We start from the raw sequence: 27,178 nt of genomic DNA, 5'->3' as shown, positions 1-27,178 counted from the left end.
CTAGCTTTTCTATATAGGGGACATTTCGTTTGTGTTCCGTCTAGCTGTTGCGCCCAAGGCCCGGGAAGCTCTTTAGCCCTTGCGCCACGCCCGTGAAAAAGTGCGGGTTGACCCCGCAGACCAGGTTGGGCGGATCTTCCGCTCCATTCCTATAGATCATGAAGGACCTGTTTTTTCTTGATCTGGGCTAGGGAAACCCCACCCTACAGGAACCTATCCTGTCCAGGTGTCCCACGAGAAGCCTGGCGAGCTTCGTCATTCGCATTCCTGTAGATTGCAGCTGGTAGATCCCTGTCAGTCCATACTTTAGTCCCAGCTTTTTGGGCGTGGTACGGGCCCAAAGAAAACCCCTTCTGCGCTTCCCCAAGGGCAGATTTTTGAGTCTTCATAGAAAAGCACAATTAAAGCACAGAGTGGGGTAGACAGGGCGGGACCTTTGATTTTGTTTTTTGGGGTCCCCCATTCTTTCCACTTCAAAAGCTCTTGGACGGGTAAAGCACGAGTTTATGCTCTAGGTAGACCAGGGGATTGTAAACCCAGAAAACAAACAACAGTAGAGAAATTGGGGCGTTAGTCCAGTTGTCGGGGCAAATGGGTGTTCGGGTACACTTGCGGTGTGAACTTTTTACGGATCACTTATGGAGGGAGTTGAAGGAAGGGAGGGAAGGGAACCCGCCCCAGGGGTCCTCGTGGCGAAGTCTGTGCTTGCTGGGGGAGGTGTCTACCTATGCCTGGGCGGGGGGGGGGGGGAGGGAGGGGGAAGGGGCGGGGGGAGGGTGTCACGTAGTGGGCGGGAAAAGAGTCTACCAGGAACAGCAGGCTAATTGGCTCGAGACATTTTGCGAGCATTGGAAAAAGGTCGTTGAAGGAGTTCGCTGTACAGAGAAAGAGAGAAATCTTAAAAAAGAGTGCCGGGCATGCGCATAGAGAGGATGCCATATTGGAATGAGGCTGTAGTGGGAGCTGGAGGACCCGAGCGGGCGCGCTAGGGAGGCGGCGGGTAGAGAGCGAGTGAGCAAGAGAGGGAGGGTGAGGCGGACCGGCTCCCACTCCGGTCGCCCCCAGGGGCCAGGCTCCACCATTCCTGGCGGGACAAACTTAATCAGGTAGGACGCCGCCCCAGACACTGTCCCCTCGTCCAACCCGGCCCGCGAGCAGATCTCTGGCCCGCAGGTTGAGTGTGCCGAAAGGCGTCTTTTTTTTTTTTTTTCCAGTTTAGTTTTTTTTTTTTTTTTAAAGAAGGAAGCTCGAACCAGTCTGGGTGGAGGTGGGGGGGGCGGGGGGTTGGGGAGGAAGGAGGAGAAAAACCGAAGAGCAGGGGCTGGAGAGGAAATGAGAAGCACTTGAGCGAAGCCTCTAACTCCTCTCTGCGCTCTGGGTTGTCATTTTTTCTCTTCCCCCACCCCCTTCCCCCTGACTCCCGGTTCTGAAAAGCCAGGCCTTGCGGGAGTCTGTCCGGAGTTGCAAAGTGACCTCGTCCTCCTCCGGGTGCAGTCTGTTCCCTCCCCGCCGCCCACCTTCCTCGTTTGTGCACTCGTTTTAGCGACGCAGCCTCCTCTGCCACCTACCCCGGGTTCCCGCGTCTCCTCGGAGCGGGGGTCTCCCTCTTTTGGTGTGTATTTGGGGGGTCAGGGGGTTGGAGAGAAGAAAGTGATGGCGTGGGGGGGGGTTGGAAAACAGCAAGGGTGGGGTAGGGGCTGTTCCCAAAATCGCGCAGACGTTTGGAATCGCCGGATTGGAAACATTTGCCTTGTGCAGCGGAATTGAAATTGTCAATAGTAGTTTCGGAGCGAGCTTTAGCAAGGACGATCTTTTTGTTCATTTTATCACCCTTTGAAGTAATATCCTGTCACTTGGGGCTTTCTTGTGTGCACTCATCCTGCCCCTTTTCAGAATTTCTAACAGGATCGAGCCGTGGAGTTTATTTATTTATTTTTATGTGCGTATGTCTTGCTGAAATCCTCTTTAAAAAAAGCAACGGCAGGAACTGCTGGATGTGTTTTTTTAAATTTTTACCTGGAGCGGCTGAACGGGATTAGGGTGGGAAAGGGAGAACACTGGGGGTGGGAAGAGGTTGATTTTCTGTGGCCGGACACACGTCCCCAGTCCAGTCAATACTTGTGTTTTCTTGGAAGCGCTACAGCAGCGGGGAAGGAGTCTTTAGACACCGTGCCAGTTCCAATATGGCGGGCTAAGGTGGCTTTTAAAAACTGAAAATAAAGGTTTTGAGGTGGGAAAAAACCCAACCAAAGTAGCCACGCCTTAGTTTCGACTCTCTTTGGTTACTCCAGGAGCTGCTTTAGCGAATTAAATAGGAAAAAAGAGGTGGATTGAGCTGTTCCAGTTTTTTCCGTGGTTTATCTGTATTAAGTCCATTGCTAGTGGATCTAGGGTGGAGGGGTGACTTGGGCCACAACGAGGGTATCCAAGCGCAACTGCCTGATGTGTGTGCTTGTAGGGCCGTGTACAACTCTGCATGTGCGTGCAGTCAGTCGCTAGGGTGTGTTTAAAGAAACCCCCTCCCCCACGCCAACGTGCGTATGAGTCTCGGAACCAGACTCTGCCACGATGTGACGTGACAAACTGCTGACACGAGGTGCAAAATCCACGAGGGCAGAGGGAATGATTAATTTCGCTTTTCTAGGGGACGTGTTTTCTTTCTTCCTCAGCGATGGATCCTGCGTCGAATAGGCGGAGCGAGGAGGTGCTTATTATTATTAAAAAGACTAACTGTCCAGGGTGTTCGGTTCAATCGGGATGGCTGCGTGCAATCAGTGGGATTTTGTGTGCCGGGGAGATTAGGTATGAGGCACGTTTAGGGATAGGACCTTGTTTTCCTGCACACCCCGCAAAGGTGGGAGGTAGGGGGACCCGTGGGGGAAGTGCGGACCTCCCAGGAAAAGGCAAACAAGGTCAACCCGTGGAGTTGCCAGGTCACTTTCGATTTTTCCGTTCTAAGCAAGGTGAGAGGTGGGGCGTGCATTTTAGGAAGGAATTGTCCCTTGCTCAGCTTGGGCACCCACTGGACTGCTGTAAGAGTGGCGCCCTCCATTGGGGGCTAGGATGTAGTCTTGGGGTGCGAATGGAGGTTGGAGCGCTGGGAACGGTCTGCATCCAGGATCTGGATGCGTATGGGGAAGTCTAGAAGTGGAATTTAGACAGAAAAAAATTGGAGTCACTCTGGGGGTTCTTAGGCTAGCAAACCTGGACCTGGAAAAAAGCCACTCAATGCATGATTGTAGTAGCCTAGCTAGGAACAGGGGTCTCCGACAGGGGTCGCCCGTGTCCACGACGCAGCAAAGGAGTAGGTAGAGCCGCGGGTCCAGCAGAAAAGACCCTAGGAGAGTGGGCGTTAGTCACGCGCCAGTCGCTTGTGGTCTCTGGTGAGGGCTCCCCTGAGGACGTTATTCCGCCAGCGAATGTGAAAGCGCAAGGGCGAGGTCGGGAAGGCATTTTTAAAGGACTGGGTTAAAAACAGCACTGGCCAGGTCTGTAGTTACTGCAACAACGTGGTCACTCGGCAGTTTCAGGAAGCCAGAGGGTGATTCTGTTGGGTCACTCAGACTCTGCAGAGTCGGGGGGTCCAGTCCGCCCACGGTATCGGGTGGATGGGAGATAGGAATTACAGACCCCATCGCAGATTATGTCTCCTCCCACCTGAGGGATTGGTGGCTGGCGGGACAGGATGCATTTCGTCTTCCCAATCGGAGCGCGCGGCGCGTCCCCGGCACTCCCAGCCTGCGCTTAGGCGCGTCCTCGGGGAACATCCGTGGGCTCCGTTGAGGTGGGAACAAACACAAAATGGTTCTGTGTTTGTAAACTGCAATTTCAACCGTGGTTCCCTCCCCTCTTCCTCCTGGCGTCGCCGCTGATGAGGGCGCAGCTCATCCCAAGGCTTCAAAATCTACAATTTTGCATCGGGCCGGGCCATGGAAGCAAGTATCCAGTTAATTCCAAAGAATACTCCACAGGATTGTCTCAGGGCCCAAGTGTTCCTTTTCCATGGGGAGCGGTGGGAAGAGGGAGGAGCTGAGAGCAAGCGACCATCGCTACACAGAGGGGACTTGGGGGCACTTAGAGTGTGGGGACGTTCGCACATTATTAAATCCGAGGGAAATCTTAGGAGCCCTGTGAGTAGCACACGTGAGGGCTCCTCCTTAGTGTTAGTGCGGCAATCCAGGAGTTCAGAGTCAACGCCAGGAAAGCCTAGTTCCCGGAGAGTGACCAAACTCTTTGAGTTTCACTTGTGGAGTTCTAGGGATATTGGGGAGTTGGAGGGATACGGTGGAATTCCTGAAGAGCGGTGGAATTCCTGAAGAGCGGCTAGGGACATTCTTGCACCTTTGGCTCAGATCTTAGACTTCTAGTCCACTTTCATTAGCTCCCTATTTTCCCCATGTGCCTGGCTACCGCGGCATTTGGGACACCCAACTTCCAGATGCTAACTGGGAAGGGGAGATCTTTCTTGGCCCATGGTAGGGAAGCTACTTTGGATCAGCGCCCACTGTCCTTGGATTGTAAACCATGGTCAGTGCCTGTCACTGTCATCTCTCCATTCTGTTACCATAGTCAAAAGAGCTGGCCCAACCAACTACCAAATGAATGGATTGAAGTTCTATCAGGTATTGAGGGGAAAAAAAAAAGCTGGCTTCTTTTCTGGGGAGATGGTAGTTGAGCTGTTCAGTAGAAAACCAGCAGCAACCACCTATTGCTCTGTAAATACTAACCTAATATGCTTATGTGACAAATTTAGGGTTCTTAGGCCATGAACCTCACACAGTCGGTTTGGCTTAGAGATATTGCAGACCATATTAAAAAATGATGGCCTTTTATTGGTATAAACAACTACTTCCAAGACTCTTGATATAGCAAAACCCCAGAGATTCCAAGACCCTTTTCTTTTTTCTTTCTTTTTTTCCAGCCAAAAGATTTGCTGAGTATGTTCATCAAGTACCTTTCCTGCCCACTCTAACTGAGGTGACTTAATTTTGTTGTTGTTGTTCTTCATAGCAATAATACCCCCAAAGATCTCTGGGAAGAAACACAAAGTGTTAACAGCATTGCTCTTAGCTGAGCCTAAATACATGTGATTCAGTTTACTTAATATAATTCGCTTTTGAGTGTAAATCTGTGCACCAAAACCCCAAACTTTCTGGGGCTGCACAACTTTGTGTGCAGATGTCAGAGAAAGAGTTTTGTCTTTTTGAAAAATTTGTTTTGAACACAAAAGACCTACTGTGGGGTCTAAGTACCCTCTGGTTTGGATAACATTTATTTCTTTGTATTTCAGAATTTGGAACTTTTGTGTTTATGTAATACTTCAGGGCTCAAAAGAAAATTTATCTTGTCAGGAAGTAGAATCTTGGAAAGGACCAAAATGATACTGAGTTTTGTAATTCAGAATACATTTTATGCCCCATCCCCAAATCTTACATCCATATTGCTTTAACATTAACTTGCTGTGTTTGATTTACAAATAAAAGAAAAATTAGAGAATTGTACATGCTGGAACAAACTGTAAGGCCATCCTGTGCGTTCAGTTTGATAACCCAGCAATGTCTGCCTAATTTGTATATGAGGAAAATTGTTGATAGGAAGAGAGAGGGAAAAGTTAGGAGGCGTGGCCTCTAGTTTCAGAGATAGATGGCTCTGTTGAGCTGTGTGACCTGGGATGAATATGGCTACCATACGGAATCTGAGCTTTCTTGTCTACAAAAGGGCATCAGACTGGAGACTGACTCAGTGATGTCCAGGTTACCATGAGGGACCAGAAACAAAGAGACAAAGGCTGTGACGTGACACACTCTGTATTAACATGCTCAAACTATGCTTGAGCTTCACGTCCCCAAAGTCTAGTAAAACACAACTGGCCTTAGGTGACAGTTGTGTGACGTAAGGTCTGAGAGCAGCTGGTGAGTTGTAGGCCACTGGGCAGAAGTAAGTGCTGTTTATTGTTCAGTGATGTGAGAGCCACATGAGGCCTTGTTTTGATTTTCTCTGAAAAGTAATGCTGGGACCAGGCTTTGTGAGGCTTCTTTGAATGCAGCTCATGAAGGAATGAATTTCTGGTTTGATTCGAGTGTACTCACCCCTAGGAATAAAAGGGGCCTTTCCAGGAAGCACTGTGCACGCCACTCTCCCAGACCTGGTGGGGGTATTCAGACTGCCTTGGCTAATGTCTGTATTGTGTCTTGATGATGTCTTGATGTAGCCAGTGAGAAAGTGCCCACTATTTACTGGAAGATTCAAAACTTTCTATCTTCAGTCTTGACCACTGGGCAGTAGATCCTTTGTAAGACCAGGGCATTTGTTTTGTTTTTTTTATTTTTGTTTTTGTTTTTTTTTTTTACAAAGAGAATTATTTATTTATTTTACATATATGAGTACACTGTTGCTGTGTTCAGACACACCAGAAGAGGGCACTGTATCCCATTACAGATGGTTGTGAGGCACCATGTGGTTGCTGGGAATTGAGCTCAGGAGAGAGTCTGGGAGAGCAGTCACTGCTCTTGACTGATGAGCCATCTCTCCAGCCCCCCTCACCCTTTTTTCAAGATTTATTTTTATTTTATGTCTATGAGTGTTTTACCTGCATGTATGCCTCTGCAACATGCTTGTGAATTCTGTGGAGGCCAGAGAGGGAGTGGGATCTCCTAGGAACTGGAGTTACAGGTGGTTGTTAGCCACCATGTGGGTGCTGGGACCCTACAAAAGCAGCACGTGCTCTTAATTGCCAAACCACCTTTTCAGCCCTGTAGGCAGTTTTTAACAAAAATATACTTTCTTACTAAAGTAAGTGTTGGCTATGTGTAAGTCAGTATAAAGAAGATGGTTGATATATTGTATGTTGTGAATAGAGACTCAGGATAGAACGTTGAGCTTAACAAGGAAATGTGGTGTGATCACACTGTGTGGTCAACTTTCTTCTGAAAAGATGCTGTCCTCTCTCTGACCAGCCAATTGTGCAAGGGCAGTGAGTTAAAATGTCACCTTATGTTAGAGTTATGCCTTATGGAAGATATGAGGCCCACACCAATCAGACTTTTAATCACTGAGTTAAATACCTGACATACAGAGCTGGAGAGGTGGCTCAGTGGTTAAGAGCACTGATTGCTCTTCCAGAGGTCCTGAGTTCAATTCCCAGCAACCACATGGTGGCTCACAATCATCTGTAATGGGATCTGATGCCCTCTTCTGGTATCTGAAGATAGTGACTCGTACACATAAATAAATATTTCTTAGGAAAAAAAAATACCTGACCTGCAGGGAGAAAGGTATCTTTCAGTTCACTCTTTCAAAGGTTTCTATCTACAGTCCATGACTCTTGTTTTGGAACCTGTGGTCAGACAAAGCATCATGGTAGTGGGTGCGTAGTGCACCTACTGTCTGTTCTCCTTATCACATATATGGTATGTGATATGCAGGGGAAAGAGGCAGGACAAGAGGCAGCTCCCAAGAACAGGCCCCCAGTGACCTAATTTATCTTACTAGGCCTTGTCTACTACTTCCAGAGCCTTTCCAAATGACTGCACCAGTTGAGCATCACCCCTTGAATATATGAGTCTCCCTTCATATTGAATATATGAGTCTTTACCTCATTTAATAAAGAGTCTCCCCCTCATAGGGAGGGGGAGCGGCTTGTACAAACCAGAACGACACCAGGGACTTTCCTTATAATCACTGGATATTTTAAACACTGGTGAAAGAAAGAATACATTGTGTTTTCCTGATTTTCTGGGAATAAACTAGTTTAAAATAGAAAGTTTTCATAGATCATTTATAAAATAATTTGGAAATTGTTAGAACGTCCGTAAGTTAGAGCAAATGTGTGTAGTGAGTGGAGGAGAGTGGCCTGGAGATTTCCGATGGGAAGGGATGGGATTTTAGGATGTTTATTTATTATCATAATTATTGCATGCGTAAGAACAAGTGTGTGTGTGTATATATATATACATATATATATATACATATATATATGTATATATATATATTCATCAACTTTATTCCCTCACGTCTTCTTTCCTGTCTTCTTTCCTTCTCTCCCTCCATCTGTCCTTCCTTCCTTCCTTCCTTCCTTCCTTCCTTCCTTCCTTTTTTCCTTATCTGCTTCTGACACAACTTTTTCTTTAGTTCAACACATGTCCAATAATCTTCTTGGGGGAGGGGAAAAGAGGGGTTCTGGAAGATTCCTGTGAAACGTCAGAAAGGAAGAATGTGATAGTGGTTATCAGTGCACCTTCTGTATTGTTCAAATGCATAGGCAACCTTCTTTTAATTAAGATGGGCAAATTTTTATTCTGGGAGTTTTTTTTTTCCCCCTACAGTTTTATTTCCTGAGAAAAAGTGATATCAGACCGTGCCTTCTCCGATCCCTGGTAAGTGTAGTCGTTTTGCTTTCTTCTCCTTACATTTGATCAAAACTCATACATGTACTGAACTGTGTTGCTGGAGTCTGGAATTCAAGTGCAAATTCCTGCAAAGTCTCCTATTAAGCCTAATTGAAATGAGCTGCAGGTCCCTTTGCCAGAGAGCATCCATCTCTGAGGCTCCAGAGATGAGTTTGTGATTGTCATGGATTAATCTGATTGTTCAAAAACTGTTCTTAATGGAACGGCTGCTGATTTAAACATCTGCTGTTTGTCAGCCGCTCTTCCCATTGTGTTGTGTTATCCTTTGTCCTTTGTTTTATTATTTTTGAGATAGGATCTCATTCTGTGGCACAAGCTGGCCTTGAACTCTTGGGAGTCTTGTTGCTTAAGCCTTCTTCATCCTGGAATCACAGTTGGGAGCCAATACAGAAATTGCTCACAACTTTGGAAGTTGTCTCAGGTGCTCTTTCCTTGGTTTTTAAGACATTGTCCTGGGACTTAGAGTAAACTAAACTGGCTAACTAAACAAGCCCAGGGACCCACTGTGTCTACCTCCTAGTTCCGAGATTACTAGAGTGTGGACCATCCTGGACTTCCTCATGTTTGCGTGGCGAGCACTTTGCTGACAGATACCTCCCAAGCCCTCCCTACAAGTATCATAAGTAGCTAAATGGAAATTTTAAGGTGGAACTTTAAATGTCTGATTTTTTTTTTCCATTCTGATGTCTGTCTCCAGAAACTAAGCTACATCTTAGGTAAACGAGAGGTTATCTCTCTTATTTCATACAAGAGAAGATTGGGGTCTTCTTTTACTCTAGTGCATTTTTAGTTCTTTTTTTAATTCCCTTTTTGCCCTATTTGAGAAGGCTTCCAGAATAGCCTGTCTGCTGTGCGACCGAGAGCCTAATACATGGAGAGGTGAAAATGTGTAGGCCTTCCTGTTGGTAAGTGGTGTTACTATACAGTGTATCAAGCTGGTCTGAATTACAGCCTATGGGCTGAACATGGCCAAGTACAGCTATGAGTGTCACCTGACTCAAAACGTTAACATATATTTGCTTTCCTTGTGTGGATAAATTGTGTGGCTTTTTTGGTATGAGGGTAGTGGATAACAGTGTCTTCTTGTGGTGTCATGAGGCAGGACAGTCTGTCTTCTGCAAATTTCTATACATTCTCTAAGTTAGTAAATTAGGGTGTTTGTATTTACTCCACGTAAATTTTCAGTTTACTTAGTTAAGTCCTCATGCATTTAGACAATATGATTTATTAAAATTTGATGTATATGCAAATTTGTGTCTTAAACACACAGAAGCCCCCAAACTTGTGTGAATTCCCAGCCAGATGGTAGAAGTCTTCTGGCTTGCTTTCTGGTCAGGATTTTAAAGAGGTTGCTCCCACGGTTGGCATTCATTTTAGTGTTCTGGGTGCCTGCTTGAATTGCTTTTTTCTATGTGTTTATATGGTCTATGTGGGTTGTATGTTATTGTGTAGATATGTTCACATGTGTCCATCTGTGTGCAAATACAAGTGGAGGCCAGTGGTTTGACTTAATTTGCTCCCCAATTTGATTTTTAAGATAGGATCTCTCACTGAACTTGGAACACATTAGGTCAGCTATACTTGCTGGCCACCAAGCTTCAGGGATCTGTCTCTTTCTGCCTCCATAGTACTGAGACTATAGACCTGGCCTATTAATGTAGTAGGGACAGGGGATCCAAACTCATGTCCTCATACTTGCATGGCAGGCACTCTCTTGGCCAGGAAATGTTTCCTTATTGTGAGCTTGGTTGATGTCATCTGCCAGGAACTGTTGCTGAGCATCTGTCTGGTTTGAAGTTCTCAATTCATAAGCATCACCCAGGAAATTGGACCCTGTCTATCAGACAGTATCCATGCAATCCAGCGCATAGAGAGCTCTTGTAAATTTCTTCACCTTCTGAATTCTCACGACTGAATAGTCATTGTCTAGTTAACCTTAATTAACTACTATGTAGTTGCATAGTTAACAGACTCACTTTGTAACAATTTGGGATCATTCATATTCTTTTTCATATTAGTAGAACATTTGAAATCTCATATTTGGAATTTGTGCAATGTGTCAGAACCAAGAAAACCATGTCTGTGCAAATCCTAAAAGTTAAGTTTCTTCTCGGGCCAGGCTTGGTTATGCACATCTTTAATCCCAAGACTCAAGAAAGAGAGGCTGGCCGGGTGTGTGTGTGTGTGTGTGTGTGTGTGTGTGTGTGTGTGTGTGTGTGTGTGGTGGTGGTGGTGGTGGTGGTGGTGGTGGTGGTGGTGCACGCCTTTAATCCCAGCACTTGGGAGGCAGAGGCAGGTAGATTTCTGAGTTCGAGGCCAGCCTGGTCTACAGAGTGAGTTCCAGGACAGCCAGGACTACACAGAGAAACCTTGTCTTGAATAAACAAAAGAGAGAGAGAGAGAGAGAGAGAGAGAGAGAGAGAGAGAGAGAGAGAGAGAGAGAGGCAGGCTGGTGGATATGAGTCTGGGCCAGCCTGGTCTACACAGTGAGACAGTGTCTCAAAAAAGAGGAGGCTTTTAGGTTAATCAAGTGAGGGAAAGAAACACTCTACTTTTGTGTGAGCATGAGAAAGCAGAACCCTGGAAAGGGGTTTGCTCCTCTCCTCTCTTCTCCCCTCCCTACTACTCCCCTCTCCTTTCTTCTCCTTTATTCCTCTCTTCCCCCTCTCTCAATTTCTTTTATTCCTTTTGCTTGATTCTCTGTCCAGATTTAATCCTTTGTGGCTTGGATGCAGATTTCTGGCACAAGAGACCCTAGTTTGGTGCTCTGATGCCAAATCTTCTTGTATGCAGGTTAGATTTCCAAAAATCTGAAATGCAAAATTGCTCTGAAATTGAAAGCCTTTTGAGAACTGAAGAGGCGTCACATGTGGGAAAGTCCACACCATGAAGTTCTGTTTCAGGCTCACAGTGTTAGCAACCTTGTTAAAAAAGCTGGGAATAAAGGCACGTACTGGAGATCCCAGCACTAGGAGACTTAGACATTGTGAGTTCTAGACCAGCCTTGGCTGAATACACAGAAAAGTTTTTAAAACAACAACAAAAGTCCCCTGATATTGACTAACTTCAGTCTGCGTGTGTTAGGTGTTTATGTAAGAAACATGATAAATTTCATATCTAGACTTGGCTCTCAATCATCAGGCTATGTGTTTGTATCCTCCAAACTCTGAGAAAAAAAAAAATCTGAAATCCAAAACACTTTTGGTCCTCAGAGTTTTAGATAAGGGATTCTCAGCTTATAGTGGTATTTAACTGGGTAGTTCACAATCTTATCTTTCTTGATAGTAAATAAATAACTTATAACTAACTAGCTGATAAGTGAATGCATTTTTCAAGATGGAGTACAGCTGATTAGAATGTTGAAATTTGTTCCTTCTGGTCACATTCCTGTTGTGGGGATAATTTCCTGACAAAAAGCAACCTAGGGGAGGAAGGGGTTTATTTGTCTTTTCATCCAGGGTTCTACAGTCCACCATTTAATGGAAGGAACTTCAAATAGCTGGTCACAGTACATCCACAGTAAAGAGCAGATAGACATGCATCTTTGCTTGTTTGCATGTACTCAGCTCAGTTTCTCCACTCATACACATACAGTTCAGGACTCCCTTGCCTGGGGGAATGGTGCTGCCCACAGTGAGTTGAAGCTTCCCGAATTCATTAGTTCAATTACAATACTTTCGTATAGAGATGCCCATAGGCCAACCTAATGTAGACAATTCTTCATTGGCTCTTTGCCAAGATGATTGATTCTGGGTTGTGTCAAGTTCATGCTTAAAGCCTCTAACCATGATAGAGGCTTACTTCTAAATTTTTAGTTAATTATTTTTGTTTGTGGTATGTGCGCATGTGTGTGAGGACGCGTGCTTGTATGGAGGGGAGAAGTTGACAATTCGGAGTCTTTCTCACTGTATTTTGAAACAGCGACTCACACTGATTCTGATAGTCTGGCTCACCTCTCAGTCCTGGGATAATAGGCATTTCCTACTTGGTTTTGTTTTATGTGGATCCTGGGACGTGAACTTGGGTCCTTGTGCTTGCAGAGCAAGCACTTTAAGACAGAGTCATTTCCCTAGCCTGGGAGGCTCATTCTGCAAATGCCCTGCTGTGATCAGCTGACTCTGCTCACTTTATAGTTACTGTAGCTTACATTGTTTGAGGATTGAGTTAAGAAGGCCCATTAAACTCAGTGAATTAGAGACAAATGTGACCATAGGAGTTGGTAGTTGGCTCCAGCCCTAGTATTTTCTCCTGGAATGCCTGCTATTTCCAACATATCTTATTTCCCAGTATTGGGGTATGAATCTGATTGCAAAAAAATTAGCATTTCTTATGCCAGGGCAGCAATTTGTGTCAGATTTCAATCTATTTAGAGTGAAAACCAGTGAAGTCTGGTTGAAAAATGGAGAGTAAATTGCCGTCTTAATCAAGGTAAGCCAAACTCTGACCCGTTGGTAGATGGCACCATCTCACAGACCTTCTGCCCCAGACAATCAGTATGTCTCATTTGGTGATGGGAGGAGGCAGGGCTTGTCTGTTCTCAGGAAGGCTGAGAGTTGGCTGGTGAAAGCCCCACATGAGGACAGCATACTTAGTCATGCATTATTAGCAGAATGAGCAGGGTGACAAGGTGCATATAAATAAAAGGGATGACCAGTGCGCCCAGCTCTTAAAGCTACTCTTCATCTTCAAAGACATTTGCAGATGCGGTCTCCCAGTCTCTGGCGATTCCCAGCTATCTGCACATAGCTTCTTAGGAACATGGAAGTTACTACGGTTTTTCAGAGATCAAATTTTGACCCCAAATTTGACTGTGCTTCCTTTAGATGCCTTTGAGAGTTTCCTCTTGGGTTGGAATCCTTTGAGGGATTCTGAGGCTTCCTGAGCTCCTTTTGGAAGTCTTAATGTGTAGAGTGACTGAGTTGAGATTCGATTTGGACATGCAGGGTTTAGTATAAATCTTTGCATTTTATTTACTACCTGGGGAAAAAAATTCACCTTTTTTTTCTTTCTGAGTTGAGGAGTAAAGTAAAAAACCATAAGGCAAACACAAGTATAAAAAGAACTTTTGGAGAATTAAGTTTGTGGAAGTTAGTAGTAGCCAGAGAAGAAGCTGAGGACATGCTCCTGGTGATAGATTAGGAAGGCAAGGATTTAATCTAATTTTTTTTTAAAGGGTGTAAAAGGAGACAAGAAAGAGGTCTAGGCATTGAATGCATGAATATTGGAAAGAAAGAAAAAATGAAGTTGAGGAAATTATCCATAATTCCATAGAATGTGCTAGAATCAAGGAAATTGACAGAATTTAGTGGGTGCCTCCATGCCCTCAAATAGATTGGCATTGGACACTGGTGACATTTCTGAGCTTCCAGAGTCATGAATTTCTGATGACATCAGAGCCCTTAAGGGTGGAGGCTGGCAGGCCATGGAGGGACGCCCTCACTTTTGAGGATAGGTGTTTTTCTAATTGGGGATTAAAACTTTATATATATATATATATTTGAGTATGTGTATGTGTGTTTGCACATGTGCCTGCCACAGTGTGTGGAGGTCTCTCCTTCCACCAGTGAGTCCCTGGGATTAAATTCTGTGTCCATTAGAATTGGCGGCAATTGCTTTTATCTTGCTAGCCACCAACTTACATCTTTTTCCACCAAAGGGCTAGGTTAAAATATGTGAGCGCATTAAAACATTTTCAGCCAGACCAGGCCTGACACATTCCGAACTCAATCCTTTCCAAGGGAGCTACCAGAGAGAGGGCTCTACCAGCAACAGGGAGAAGCCAAAGAACAGCAGCAGATGCTGTAAAAGGGGAGAGGAAGTGGAACCTCTATACCAGACCTCTGTCCAGTTAGGAAAGCTCCGGTGTTGACTGGAGTAGACAAAAAGGTATGAGTGGCTACTGCCACAAATGAAAGTTAACACTATTTCCATACTTAATTTATTCTTTTATTTTGTATATGTATCTGTCTGTCTGTCTGTCTGTGATATGTATGTGAATGTGTATGTGCAGGACAGAGGTCAATATTAAATTTCTTCCTCTATCACTTTAAACCTTATCTTTTTTTTGAGACAGTGGCTCACTGAACCCAGAGAAGAGAACACTTATTTGCTAGACTGTGTACAGGAAGCTCTTGGCTGTCCTGAGCCCCTCAAAAGTGCTGGGGTTACAGATGCCTGCCCAATTTTCTTCTGTTTAAAACCTATGTGCTGGGAGACTCGGATCCTCCTGTTTGCATGCAGGCACCTTGTAGATGGGCACTTGTCTCCCTGGCCACCACATTCTTTGTTTTATTATGGAAAGGAGCTGTAATTACACTTTTGTTGGCTTCTTTATGCTCTTCAGAGTTAGCTCAGGCAACGAGTGATCTGTGTTCCATTTTTCTTACGGAGTTTAAATGTCTCAATGAACACATCAATGTATATTGCAATTCTTTTTCAAGCCGGAGATGGCATTTGCAATGTGAACAATCTTTTCAGCAAAAATTTTTTTCTTCTTGATAATAAGCCTAAAAACATTATCCTATTCATTATACAGCCATTTTCCCTGCTCTCAAAGAATTGTTACAGCATCATAAAACACTCTCTCTATAATGTTAGATGAAAATTGGGTTAGGTTCTGAATTTTTTATGAACTTACGAAGATATGCACCAAGAAACCATTTTGAGAAGGTAGAGACGTGTGCAAGTGATTTTCCCTAGGTGTTAGGGTTAAAAATGACTTTTGTTTACTGATTTATTTACTTTTATTTTTCCTGGACTTCTATCAAGATTGCGCTTACCCTTTATGTAGGAAAGAAAGTGCAAACATTGTTGAAAACCTGAGAAAGAACAGGTCATGCCATTTGCCAAAAGAAGTGTTTTGTGGCCATGCAAGAGGGGACAAAGAGAGGCTGGAGGGCCTTTGGTGGTTGCTGACAGGAGAAGGGGCTTGCTGGGCAAGCATGAGCACCTGAGTTGGACCCCCAGCACCCTCACAATACTGTTTGTAATCCTGCACCATGGAGGTGGAAATAGCTCTTACCAGCTGACTCTATGAGCACCTGAAACATCTGTCTTCTACGTTTGGTTTTCATACGCATATACATACATGTACATTCACTTCCACATACCTGCACACACACACAAGTACATACACATAGATATATACACATACAGAGAGAAAATGTCTCAGAGTGTTGTGAGGTTTAATTCTCCCACTCAGCTTGGGGACTTTCTTTGTTACCTGTGTTGTTCCCTTTGAGTTCTATTTAAAATGATCCACTTGGTACATTTACATAAATATCTGACTTACAGACCACCCGTCCATGCTGTCTTGTGATATAGAAATGAATACAGGGCTGAATCACTGCGGCATCACAAAGACGTCAAAGACAACCCCCATTTGATAAGTGCCGCAGAAATCCACTGATAACCGAGTTATAAATAGGTACATTCATGGACTTTCCTCTGCTTTTTTCCAGAAAAGCTTTGTATCTGACAATATTTTTCAGGTGGGATGACCTTTTTTTTTTGTGAATTTACAAATAAACAAGAAGAGTAAGTAGTTGTAATGTAACACAGATAGTTTGGTTTCTAAGATTGCTTCTCCGTTGATGTAGCCTGCTCTCAAAGCCAGCTCGCTTAGTAACCAGTTGGTGTAGTACTAGAGAAAGCGCATCACGTGCTGCCAGTAGGGGATATGGGATCATTTGTAGTTTCTTGGGTTTTGAAATCCCTATGTTCTCTTTTAACAAGCTTGACATTATTAAATTAAATGAATAGTTTATTTGAGAGAGCCAAGAATTGGTGGTGGCTTAGGACGTGTTCCAAATCCTCTCACATGTGACTTCCCAGTGCCGGGTGTCTAAGTGCACAACTGTTGAACTCGTGCATATTTAAGTTGTGTGTGTCCATGTGTGGGTGGGCACGCGTGTCCATCTGCCTGCCTGCTTGTCTGTCTGTCTTGTTGGTTCTTTCGTTTATTTAGTTGGGAGCTCTTTCATTGCACAATGTGTGATGGGCGGTTGAACTGAAGGTTTTTCCTTGCCTTGGAGTTGGACTTTGGTTTGCCACACTCAAGGCTGCTTAGTATCTGCGCTCTCCATGTGTGTTCTTTGAGGATCTTTGTCTGGCAGTTCTTTTTCTGGTTACTTTGCTTTGTATAACTATGTCTACAATGGAACCAGCATCCTACAGTCACCATAATAAAACCTCCTACTCCAACATCACATGATCTTTGAGTCTGGTTACCAGGAAATGTCCAAGGCTGGTCACACCAGATCCTAATGAGCCATGTGACATCAAACCTTTCAGGAAATGTTTTCAACCTGTAAAATTCCTATGACTTTAAAGGGCTTCTTCTCAGTTCCTGGGGGTGAGTCCAGTCTAAGTTCATTCCACCCTGTACCTACCCACCTGAGCTCACTGAGTAGGATAGTCTGGGAAGCCTGTGCACCCAGGGGGTCTGCTTGTCTCTGGCTCTGCAGTGCTGAGGTTGTGTAAGTGCCCCGTGCCTGGCTTTTCTTTTAAACACTGTCTGGAGATTGCTTACAAGCGAATTCTAGTGCTTATGAGGCAAGCACCTGATTAAACGATCTCTCCAACTCCAGATACTTAAATAGCAATTTACTGTAATTAATCCTGTGGAACACGCCCATGATCTGAATACTTGGGCCTCAGAGGGAGGAGATTCAGGAATTCAGTGTCATTCTTGGCTACATAGAGGACCTGAGACTAACCTGAGTTATCAGAGACCCTGTCTCAAATCTTTCTTTCCCCAAACCTCCAAATGCTGAAATTAAAATCCAGATCCTTAGTAACACTGGTTATATTTCGTGTGCTCAGTAACCACATGGAGCTGGTGGGTATCACCACCAGACATGTATGGAAAGTTCCTTTGGGTGGTGATGACATTCAGAATTGATAATTCTGCCCTTCTGATTTTAGGTAAGTTTTCTAATGGCATCCAATGAGTGTCCTTCCCAACTCATTTTCTCCCTGACAGAGCTTTGCTTAACTCACTCTAGAGTTAGTTGTATTTTGTAAGTACTCCCCAAATAGAGAGAAGAGGCAGAGGGAGGGTAAGAAGGGGAGAAGGTTTATTGTATTAAATGTGATTCAGATAAAATGATAGTCTGATGGAGAAAATACCCAATTAATACTAAAGAGGCATCATAGATTCTCAGCCTTTTGGAGTTGAAAAGGATCTTTGATTGCGTGTAATCAAACCTCTTATTTAACTGATGAGGAATGTGTGGCACAGAAAGGTTAATTTATGTCCCACAGCTCAATAATGGCTTACTTACTCCATATTCAAGTTAATGGTTCTTTTTACTGCACCAAGGCGACTTTCGCAAGATGTTCCCATACTCCAGTCCTGTAGTTCCTCGGCCTCCAAAGCCTAGGAGCCAATCCTGTTGCCATAGCTTGTAGTAATAAAAGGAAGTTCCCCTTTAGAAGCTGAACTTTCTTTATCTTTGGGAAGAAAATTTGCCATATTTTAATAGACATCTTTAACTTTGGTTTTGAAATTATAGAGTTTATTTAAAAATAGAAGTCAAAAAGGGATGGGTATGTAGCTTTGAGGAGAATTAACAGATGTGTGTGCGCACACACACAGCCACACACACACACACACACACACACACACACACACACACACACACAGCCACACACACGCTGGAAAGGAAATATGCTTCATCTTAAAATAGCTTCTTTTTGTGGGTTGGAGGTGAGAGCATTGTTGTTAATAAAAGGATTTGCTTTTTAAAATATCCTGTTATTAGCCAGGCATGGCCAACATACCTGTCTGCAATCCTAGTGTTTGTATATGGCCACCAGAGGATCAGGAGTTCAAAACTAGCCTTGGCTACATAGAGTTTGAGACTCATCTGGGCTGTATGAGATCCTGCGTAAAAAGCAACGACAGACAAAAACTTAAGCAAAAATATTTGCGTGTGTCTTGTATTTTTGTTTTGGTGGAGAGGTAGGGTGGTACCCAGGACCGCTCCCGTGCTAGGGAGGGCTTAAGCAGTAAGCTAATTTTCAGCCTAAAATATCCCATCTTTATTTTGCCAAGCTTAATGGACCAGTCAGCTGTCACTAGTAAGACTTGACCTCCCATCCCATTTAAAGTAAAATAGAGTTTCAAAGAGGAAAGTAAGTATAAATTCATGTGAGAGTAGTGTGTTGTTCTTATGTTTAATAGGCTTTCCTCAGAACTATCTATTTCCATAGGCCACATTAGTGTCTGAGAGCTGGCTGTAGAGTGGTTTAGACTTATTGTAGCATTGGTGGCTGCAAGCCACGAAAAGATTGTGTTTCGTTAGGATTATTTTTACCGAGTTCCTTTTGATTATGCTTTTCAAATATGTCTTAAGCTTGTTTTCTTTACTTCTCTGTTTCTGCTTTACCCTCTGCCCTCTGTCTGCACTCTCTTGTTTTGAGTCTGCTCCTCCGTTACTCAGCTTTTCGTTTGCTATAACAAAAGCCTTGAGGAAAACAAACAACAAATAAACGAACAAACTAAGGCAAAGGGAACTGTCTTACTTAGGGTGTTACTGCTATGAACAGACACCATGACCAAGGCAACTCTTATAAAAACATTTAATTGGAGCTGGCTTACAGGTTCAGAGGTTCAGTCCTGTATTATCGAGGTGGGAGCATGGCAGTATCCAGGCAGGCATGGTGCAGGAGGAACCAAGAGTTCTACATCTTCTGAAGCCAGCTAGTGGAAGACTGACTTCCAGGCAGCTAAGGTGAGGGTTTTGAGCCCACACTCCAGTGACACACCTCACCTACTCCAACAAGGCCACACCTACTCCAACAGGGCCACACCTCCAAATATTGCCACTCCCTGGGACAAGCATATACAAACCATCACAGGAAGGGAGTTTCATTCTGGCTCATAGTTTCATGGCATGTGGTAAGAAGGTGAAGGCCCACAGTTGTCCAGGTGCACACTCAACCATTCTCCACCTTATTCAGTGAGTCAGGGTCTCACAGGCAAACCCTGAACTTTCCAATGTGGCTTCTCCTGCGAGTCCTACTTGGTCTGACTTTCCCTTTCTCCATCTTCCGAGGCTACAGTTCTGGGCATTTGCCATCCCACACAATGCTTGTGCTAGTTCTGGGGATCTGAACTCCATCCTCATGATTACCTGGCAAATGCTTTAGCAACCGAACCATCTCCCCAGCGTTTGATCAATTGATCGATCTCTCTGTCTGTCTGTCTATGTATCTATCTATCTATCTATCTATCTATCTATCTATCTATCTATCTATCTATCTATCATCTGTCTGTCTGTCTATCTGTTATATCATCACTGATGTTTGCTTCATAAAACGTAAGCCTCTGTGCTCAGAGAATACTGAATGGAAAAGAGATAATCCAGTTCTTTGGAGGCGTCTTGAATCTTTGATTGTTGTTCTGTTTGCTTTTATTAATGAGCAAAATGCCTAGATTATTGCTTAATGAACCACCTCAGGTGGTTTTATACTTTCTAGTATTTTCTTCCTTTGTTTTTTGACTGAGAAATAGCATGGGCTCCTCCCAACAGTATGTTTTGATGCAACAGGTAGATAAATAAATGTCCAGGGAATTAAATCTCAGTGTTGAGTGCCTGGCATTTTTGCAGTCTCTTCCTGGTGACTGGAAGCTGTTTTCACACTTTCTTACCATGGCATGAAGGATTCACACACGAAAAATACCAAACAGTTATAATTTTTATTTTATTATTTTTAAATTGAAGATAGGTTCTTCTTTCATATAATACATCCCAATCACAGTTTGTCCTCCCAGCCTCTCCCATGTCCCCTGTCTCTCAGATCCACTCCCCCTTTCTTTTCTGAATTCAGTCTTTTATGAACCTACAGCCGATCAGAGATCCAAGTGTTTTCTAGGAAAGAAAGCTTAGTCCTACTGGAGGTAACATTGTGTGTATGTGCTTGTGTGTGTGTGTTCTGTGTGTGACATGTATGTGCTTGTATGTGTGTGTGACATGTATGTGCCTGTGTGTGTGTGTGTGCTGTGTGTATGATAGGTGCTTCTCTGTGTTGTATGTGTCTGCGCTATGTGTGCGTGATATGCATATGCTTGTGTGTCTGTACTGTATGTGAGTGTGCTATGTATATGCTTGTGTGTGTGTGCTGTGTGTTACACATGTGCTTGTGTGTCTGTGCTGCATGTGAGTTTGTGCAGTGTGTGTGACTATGATATATGCTTTTGTGTGACTGCTGTGTGCGCTTCTGTGTGTGTTGTATGTGCTTTGTCTGTGTTGTGTGTGTCTGTGCTGTGTGTGATATGTATGTACGTGTGTGTCTGTGTATGTGCTATGCACCTGTGTGTCTATGCCTCTGTGCTTGTGTGTGTATGTTAAGGAGGTAATATTCTTGGATCATCAATATATGTGAGCTGCACATTATTCCACTGCTAGATATACACATACCATATTCATTCTTTTTTTTTTTTAAAGATTATTTTATTTTATGTGTATGAGTACACTGTAGCTGTCTTCAGACATGCCAGAAGAGGGCATCAGATCCCATTACAGATAGTTGTGAGCCTCCATGTGGTTGCTGGGAATTGAACTTAGAACTCTGGAAGAGCATTCAGTGCTCTTAACTGCTGAGCCATCTCTCCAGCCCATATTCATTCTGTTTTGTTTTTTTTTTTTTTGTCTAGCGTTGCCTTTTTGCTGACTTTGTTTTTTATCTACATGTGAAATAAAGAACATATTGAATTACATGTATGTGCATATAAAGAAATTATATATTTTAACAATTTATATGTGATACATATCGAGTAAAAAGGTTTTTTTAGAGAGAACGCATGTGCTGCAGGCCAACCTTGAACTTTCCACGAAGCCAAAGATGTTCTTGTCCCTCCTGTTTCTCCCTCACAAGTACTGAGTGCTGGGACTCCAGGTGTCCTTAGCCCCAAATGAATAAATATTTTAAAAAGCAACAGAGTGGTGGTGGCACACACCTTTAATCCTAGCACTCGTGAGGCAGAGGCAGGCAATTCTCTTAAGTTCAAGGCCAGCTTGGTCTACAAAGTGAGTTCCAGGACAACCAGGGCTTCATAGAGAAACCCTGTCTTGAAAAACCAAACCAAATAAAACAAAACCAACCATTTAACTAACTAACTAACTAACTAACTAACTAACTAAGTAAGTAACTAACTAACTAACCAACCAACCAACCAACCAACCAACCAACCAACCAACCAACCATTTAGAAACACCACATGGTTCCAATATCTACTAGAGCTGTTCTCAGTCCCAACGCACTGTGATACAGGGTAATGTCTTACAGAGTTAGGACTGTGTGAGGGGTGCTGAGTCTGAAGTGGGTTTGCCACATCACAGCATCAGAGGAGAAATGGCTAGCAACCTGTCTGATGGACTACCATCATCAACTGTATTAGTTGGTGAAAAATGTTTCCGTGTTAGTGTCACTAACGACTTCTACAAAATAACTAGCTTTGCTGTGCCGTGACCTTTGTTGTTGACGCTATGTAGAGAGATGTGATGTGCCGCTCCTTCTGATTCTTGGCATTTCCAGTTGGCAGCCGCATTCCCCTGCTTCTGAAGGGTTATGAGTTGGTTTGAGGGTTCTGTAACCTTGGGAGAGCTACATGAGTTGATAGGACGAATCTGATTAGAGGGCTCTAATTTTTTTGTTTTTGCTTGTTCTTATATAGCTCCCTGAAGGATGAATTAAGAGAGTAGGAGGCATAGTCATCAGCATGGAGAGATATTTGCAAGTTTCGAAGAACCGCAACTCATCCTCCTCTTTGGAAATGATAACCAGCCCAGCCAATGGGAATGGGAATCTTGACTCAGGTAGGATTCTGCGTATTGGATTTTCCTGAAACTTTGCGTATTGACCAGTATTTTCTTGAGATGCTCAGGAAACATTGGGGGCATGTTTCTAGGTCTCATGGCATTTGCTGTCCCACCCAAGCCCCATGATGCAGCACAGATACAGCAGCTTTCAAGTTACAAAGCTTTTGGGTATTAATATTGATCATATAAGACAGAGTGGCCTAGGTTAGAGTGAGGGGACATGGCAGGTCTAAATCTCGGTGCCTTCTGCTGGTAAATGTCTGTAAGTATTGTCATGACAGATGTCATGGGGCTCTCCTGCTTAGTGGCTGTACCATTCCTCAGCACTGTCCCTCAGTGGTGTCCCAGGTTAGTTTTAATGGGAAATGAAGAACTGTGACATAAGACATTACCGGCAAACTCTCCAAAGCAGCGAGCATGCTGGAAATATGCAGTATGAAAGAAATTTAGGTTGTGTGAGTTTGTGTGATATAATTGGATAAAACAATGCAAAAAATAAACAAAACCCCCGATTGTGTTTAATTGGATTTTAATATTTAATGAATTTATAAATGCATCTCTAAAAATATTTATGCACTGGTTTATTTTAAAAGGATACTTTTTTTCCTGAAAATAGAATCGCATGATTTATATATCAGCAAATTAAATAAGGGCAAGAGAGCCCTATGAAACATTAATATTTGCTACAGTGAGTTCATACAAAAGTTGCCCATTAACTTAGGGGGAGAGTTAACCGTTGTCTAATGATATTATCAAGTTTGTCCTCACTTTGAAATAATGAAGTAAGTGTGTGTGTGTGTGTGTTGTGTGTGTGTATTCACTCATGTGCCATATGCCATGGTGTGCACCTGGAGGTGAGAGTCACAGGGGAAGTTGGAGGAGAATTAAACTCTGTCTTCAGACCTGGGAGCAAGCACCTTTACCTGCTGAGCCATCTTGCTGGCCCCATCTTTGAGTTTTGATAAAACTAGCCAATGATAGAATAAAAACTGATATTGTTGACCTTATTAGATCAAATCTCTCCATTCTATAAAGATCTGTAAAACTGTAAAAAGTGACTATCTTAGTAGGATAAAGGCTCAGAGTATCTGCTTCAGAATCAGGCCGGTCCTCCTGGTTTTTCTACACATAAGGATGAGCGAGGAATGTCTGTAAGTACAGCTGGCACCTTGGTCCTCTGCAGAGAAATAGAAATGCTTTTCTGAGAGATCCTTACCCCTGCCAGGCTGAAGGCTCAGACTAATTGTTTTTTTGTTGATTTGCCCTCCTCTTTATTTTTTATTTATTTATTTTATGTATATGACAAGTACACTGTAGCTGCCTTCGGACACACCAGAGGAGGGCATCAGATTCCATTACAGATGGTTGTGAGCCATCATGTGGTTGCTGGGAATTGAACTCAGGACCTTTGGAAGAGCAGTCAGTACTCTTAATCGCTGAGCCTTCTCTCCAGCCTCGATTTGCCCCTCTCTTTGTGTGTGTGTGTGTGTGTCTCTCTTTGTTTGCATGTGCTCCAGTGCAAGCATGTATACGCTGTTCACCTCAAGTATCTTTTTCAATTGTTCTCCATCTTATTTATTTTTATTGATTATTGATAACAGTTGAAGCAGAAATTTGTAGGTCACATGGGGGTATGTGTGTCAGAGGACAACTTTCATCCTCTTAGGTCATCAGGCATCTGTCACAAGGACTTTCACCTGCTGACCTTTTCCACCAGCCTTCCACCCAGGTTTTGAGGCAAGGTCCCTTGCTGATCTAGGGATGCAAACCCAGGTCCTCAGGGTTGTACAGCAAGCACTTCACTGACTGGGGTGTCTCTCTAGCCACACTTGTATTTTTTGTTTTGTTTTGTATGATGCTGGAGATTGAACCAGTGACTTTGAGAATGCTAGGCAGGCACTTCTCTAGTTGTCCCTACCTGCAGGTGTGTGTGTGTGTGTGTGTATGTGTGAGTGTGTGTGTGTCTGCAGAGTGAAGTAGTCTTACACTCTTACAGTTTGGTAGTTCCTGGGCATTGCTTGGATTTTTATAGTGCATCCTCTGCACACATCGCTGATCTGGGGCTGTGTCACTTTCAATGATAAGTTTTCATTTTCTCGCAGCTGCCATATTTCTCCCTAGCGTAAGTAGATTCTGAAGCTCATTATGGATAATCTACTGTCAGGAAATTATTCTTACTGACAAGTTCTTCAGGATGTTATCAGAGTCTGGGGGATTCCAGACTGAGCGAGCGTCGTAGATGCTCATTCATGATTTGTACTTTCCTTTCGAGTAGTGGATGGCTTAAATCACACACAAGGCTCTGATCTTTAACACTAAGATTTCTAAATTATTCTAAATTATGTTTGTATTTTGCAGCTTCTGACCCAGGTCTTTCTCACTGAGCCGAGGGCTTATGTGACCCTGTTTTTTAGTATTTCATTATGTCTTTGAGATAAGGAGGCTTGGATAGTGCTACCATTTCTGTAGATTGAATTAAAATTTTGTGAGTGTGAATTTCATACATGAGTACAATGGATTTTCATCATACCTTCATCTCTAGCACGTTCTAGGTTTCCCCATTGCCCCTCTCAAATTTATGTCTGCTTTCTCCATAATTATTGTTGGTATACCTATATAGTCTATTGAGGCCCGTTAGTGGTGCTTGTATATACTTTAGGGTGGACCTGACCTCTTGGGCATGGGGAAGCTATCAGGGAGCTTGTCCCAGAAACAGACAAATAGACATCTATTGCCTGTAGCTCCTCAACTAGGGGTGGGGTCTATGTATCCTGGTGTGGTCTTGTGTGGATGAGCACTTTGCCAGGAGTTAATGGGTGCAACATAGTGCCTCAGATTTGAAAAGTGAGTCTAAAACTATAGACTAAAAAGAGCAATTTATCCTCTAAATCACATCTAGGTTTGAGCAGTACTACAGATAACATATCTTAAAGATGAGGAAACTGGATGCCAAGGTCAGGTCACCGTGGTGTGGCGTGTGGGAAGCACCCGTACTGAAGTTGTTACACCCATGTCATTAATCCCGACCCCGCCTCCCTGCACAACTCACATTCCCTTTTCTTCTTTCCCCCAGCCCTTCTCCCTCTGTTATGTGGCAGACACATGATGGTATCTCCTTCGCCATAATGCTAACTGCTTGAGGGGTTGAGACAGGGAAATCCTGAGCTTGAAGCCAGCCTGGGTTACAGAGGACAAGATTATGCTGAGAGCTTGCCTGCTGAGATGTATAAACAGGGCTGGAATATATAGCTCCCTGGTAGGGAAGTTGTTTAGCTTGTGTGAGATATGTGAGGCCCCAGGTTCAGAGGGAGAGAGGGGGCTGTGGAGAGGGAGAAAGGAGAGAGAGAGAGAAAGAGAGAGAGAGAGAGAGAGAGAGAGAGAGAGAGAGAGAGAGAGAGAGATCACAAGTGAGTCTCTACAGTGCTCTCTGAGAAAAACAATTTTGCCTGATGATTAGGGGACAGTAAACCAGTCTGGTGGCTTCAGTGTGTTTCCCTTTGCCCACTTTTTCTTTCTGCCCACTCTGCCCATGGGCTGATTTAGTGCCTTGCAAGGATGGTTCTCTCATGGAATGTATCCCGGCCGAGACTAAACTGAGTTGGCTGGTAGTTTTTTTTTTTTTTTTTTTTTGTTTTTTTTTTTTTTCTTTCTTTCTTTTGGCTTTTCTTTAGGAGAGCTCAGATTTTAGCCGGGATTGGCAACTCAAACGTGAGTCCTGTTCTTGAAATAAGACTAAAGGGCACTTTCCCCACTAGAAACAAAGACAGTGTGCTCCTGAACTAAGTACAGCTAAACAAAGAGGAACCACAGGTCTCCCCAGCGGGCAGAGCACCCTGCAGTACCCCCAAGGCATGCAGGAATGAGCCCACTGATATTGAATGGCTGGACTTGTGGGTGTCTTACATCAGAATGGAAGGGAGCAGAATGTGGGGCTACTGTAATAAAATGGATTCTGAGACAGGGTATATCAGTCGCAGACATACTCACCTATGTGAACATATTTATAATGTGCACACACAAAGAATGTGTGTGTGTATTAAACATATTTCTCTCCATATATATTGTGGATCTTGTCAATGGGTTAAGAATTCTTTCTGTGATTGTGGCTTGCTCAGGCTAGACTTGAATGTATTAATTCTCCCGTCTTAGTCACCGTAGTGCTGTGCCTGGCACTCCCTGGGAATATATCATCCAGACAACCGGGCCTCTTTTATTTGGGAGAACATGGGTCAACAGACCTAGAAAAAGTTCAGGGCTTACTCTTCATTGTGAGAACTAGTTCTTGTGGGTCAATATTTGCACACCCGCATACACACCCTCACCCCCTACCCGCGCTTTGAACTTCAGGCTGCAGTTGTGTGCTCAGATCCAGGGTGGACCAGCAGCTGTATCTCCTATCTTGGTTATTTAGAATACTGTTCGCAACTGCCCTGTTTTCCTCTCCCAGTGATGGGAGGAGCTACCAGCATCTAAAGATGATTTAAAGCCTTCTTCCTATCTCTTTTCACGTTTAAAAAATGACCTATCATGTGAGAGATTGTCCTCGTCAAGATTTTGTTCATGGGGAATCTGCCAGTTTCTGGAGCCCTGTATTGTAACAGTTACAGGCAGGCTTTAATATCCAGCCTTGCAATGCCAGGCTCCCTTCAGATTGTAAAGTCAGCGGGTCCCAGGCTTTTATTAAGAAAAAAAAAAAAGATGTATGGGCCATTTGTTTATTATATTTTTATTTGAAGTCACTTGTGCTCCGGCTTTTCATAAGACATTCTATTTATGTTTATTCTGGAATATTCTGGTCCCACAGATAGCTTTCTGTTAAAACCAAACCAAGCTGAACTGCTGTTTAATGAACACGCCTGCTTTCTTTGTAAGGTGTGAAGTGTTCATAGTAGCTTTTCATAGTGGGTTTTCATGACATCATGGGAAATGCCTCCCCCTTGACCA

General features: G+C 43.7%; 1 protein-coding gene across 5 annotated transcripts in view; it reads left to right on the top strand.

Annotated features, from left to right (window-relative positions):
• Window positions 1-921: 921 nt before the first annotated feature.
• Sfmbt2 (Scm like with four mbt domains 2) overlaps window positions 922-27,178 on the top strand; it is a 192,655-nt gene continuing 166,398 nt past the window's right edge. For 2 of the 5 annotated variants that reach the window (XM_076939424.1, XM_034510311.2), the window contains exons 1-3: window positions 972-1,106; window positions 8,325-8,375; window positions 22,090-22,231. In XM_076939424.1, coding sequence (XP_076795539.1) covers window positions 22,135-22,231 — 97 coding nt within the window. In that variant the 5' untranslated portion in view covers window positions 972-1,106; window positions 8,325-8,375; window positions 22,090-22,134. Of the gene's footprint in view, window positions 1,107-1,495; window positions 1,613-8,324; window positions 8,376-22,089; window positions 22,232-27,178 lie in introns of those variants that run through there. The other 3 variants (XM_076939427.1, XM_076939425.1, XM_076939426.1) reach the window with 3 other exon arrangements.

This window comes from Arvicanthis niloticus, chromosome 8 (genome assembly GCF_011762505.2).
Source record: "Arvicanthis niloticus isolate mArvNil1 chromosome 8, mArvNil1.pat.X, whole genome shotgun sequence".
In the NCBI taxonomy this organism is placed as follows: Eukaryota; Metazoa; Chordata; class Mammalia; order Rodentia; family Muridae; genus Arvicanthis; species Arvicanthis niloticus.
This window is presented reverse-complemented; position numbering and strand designations above follow the sequence as displayed.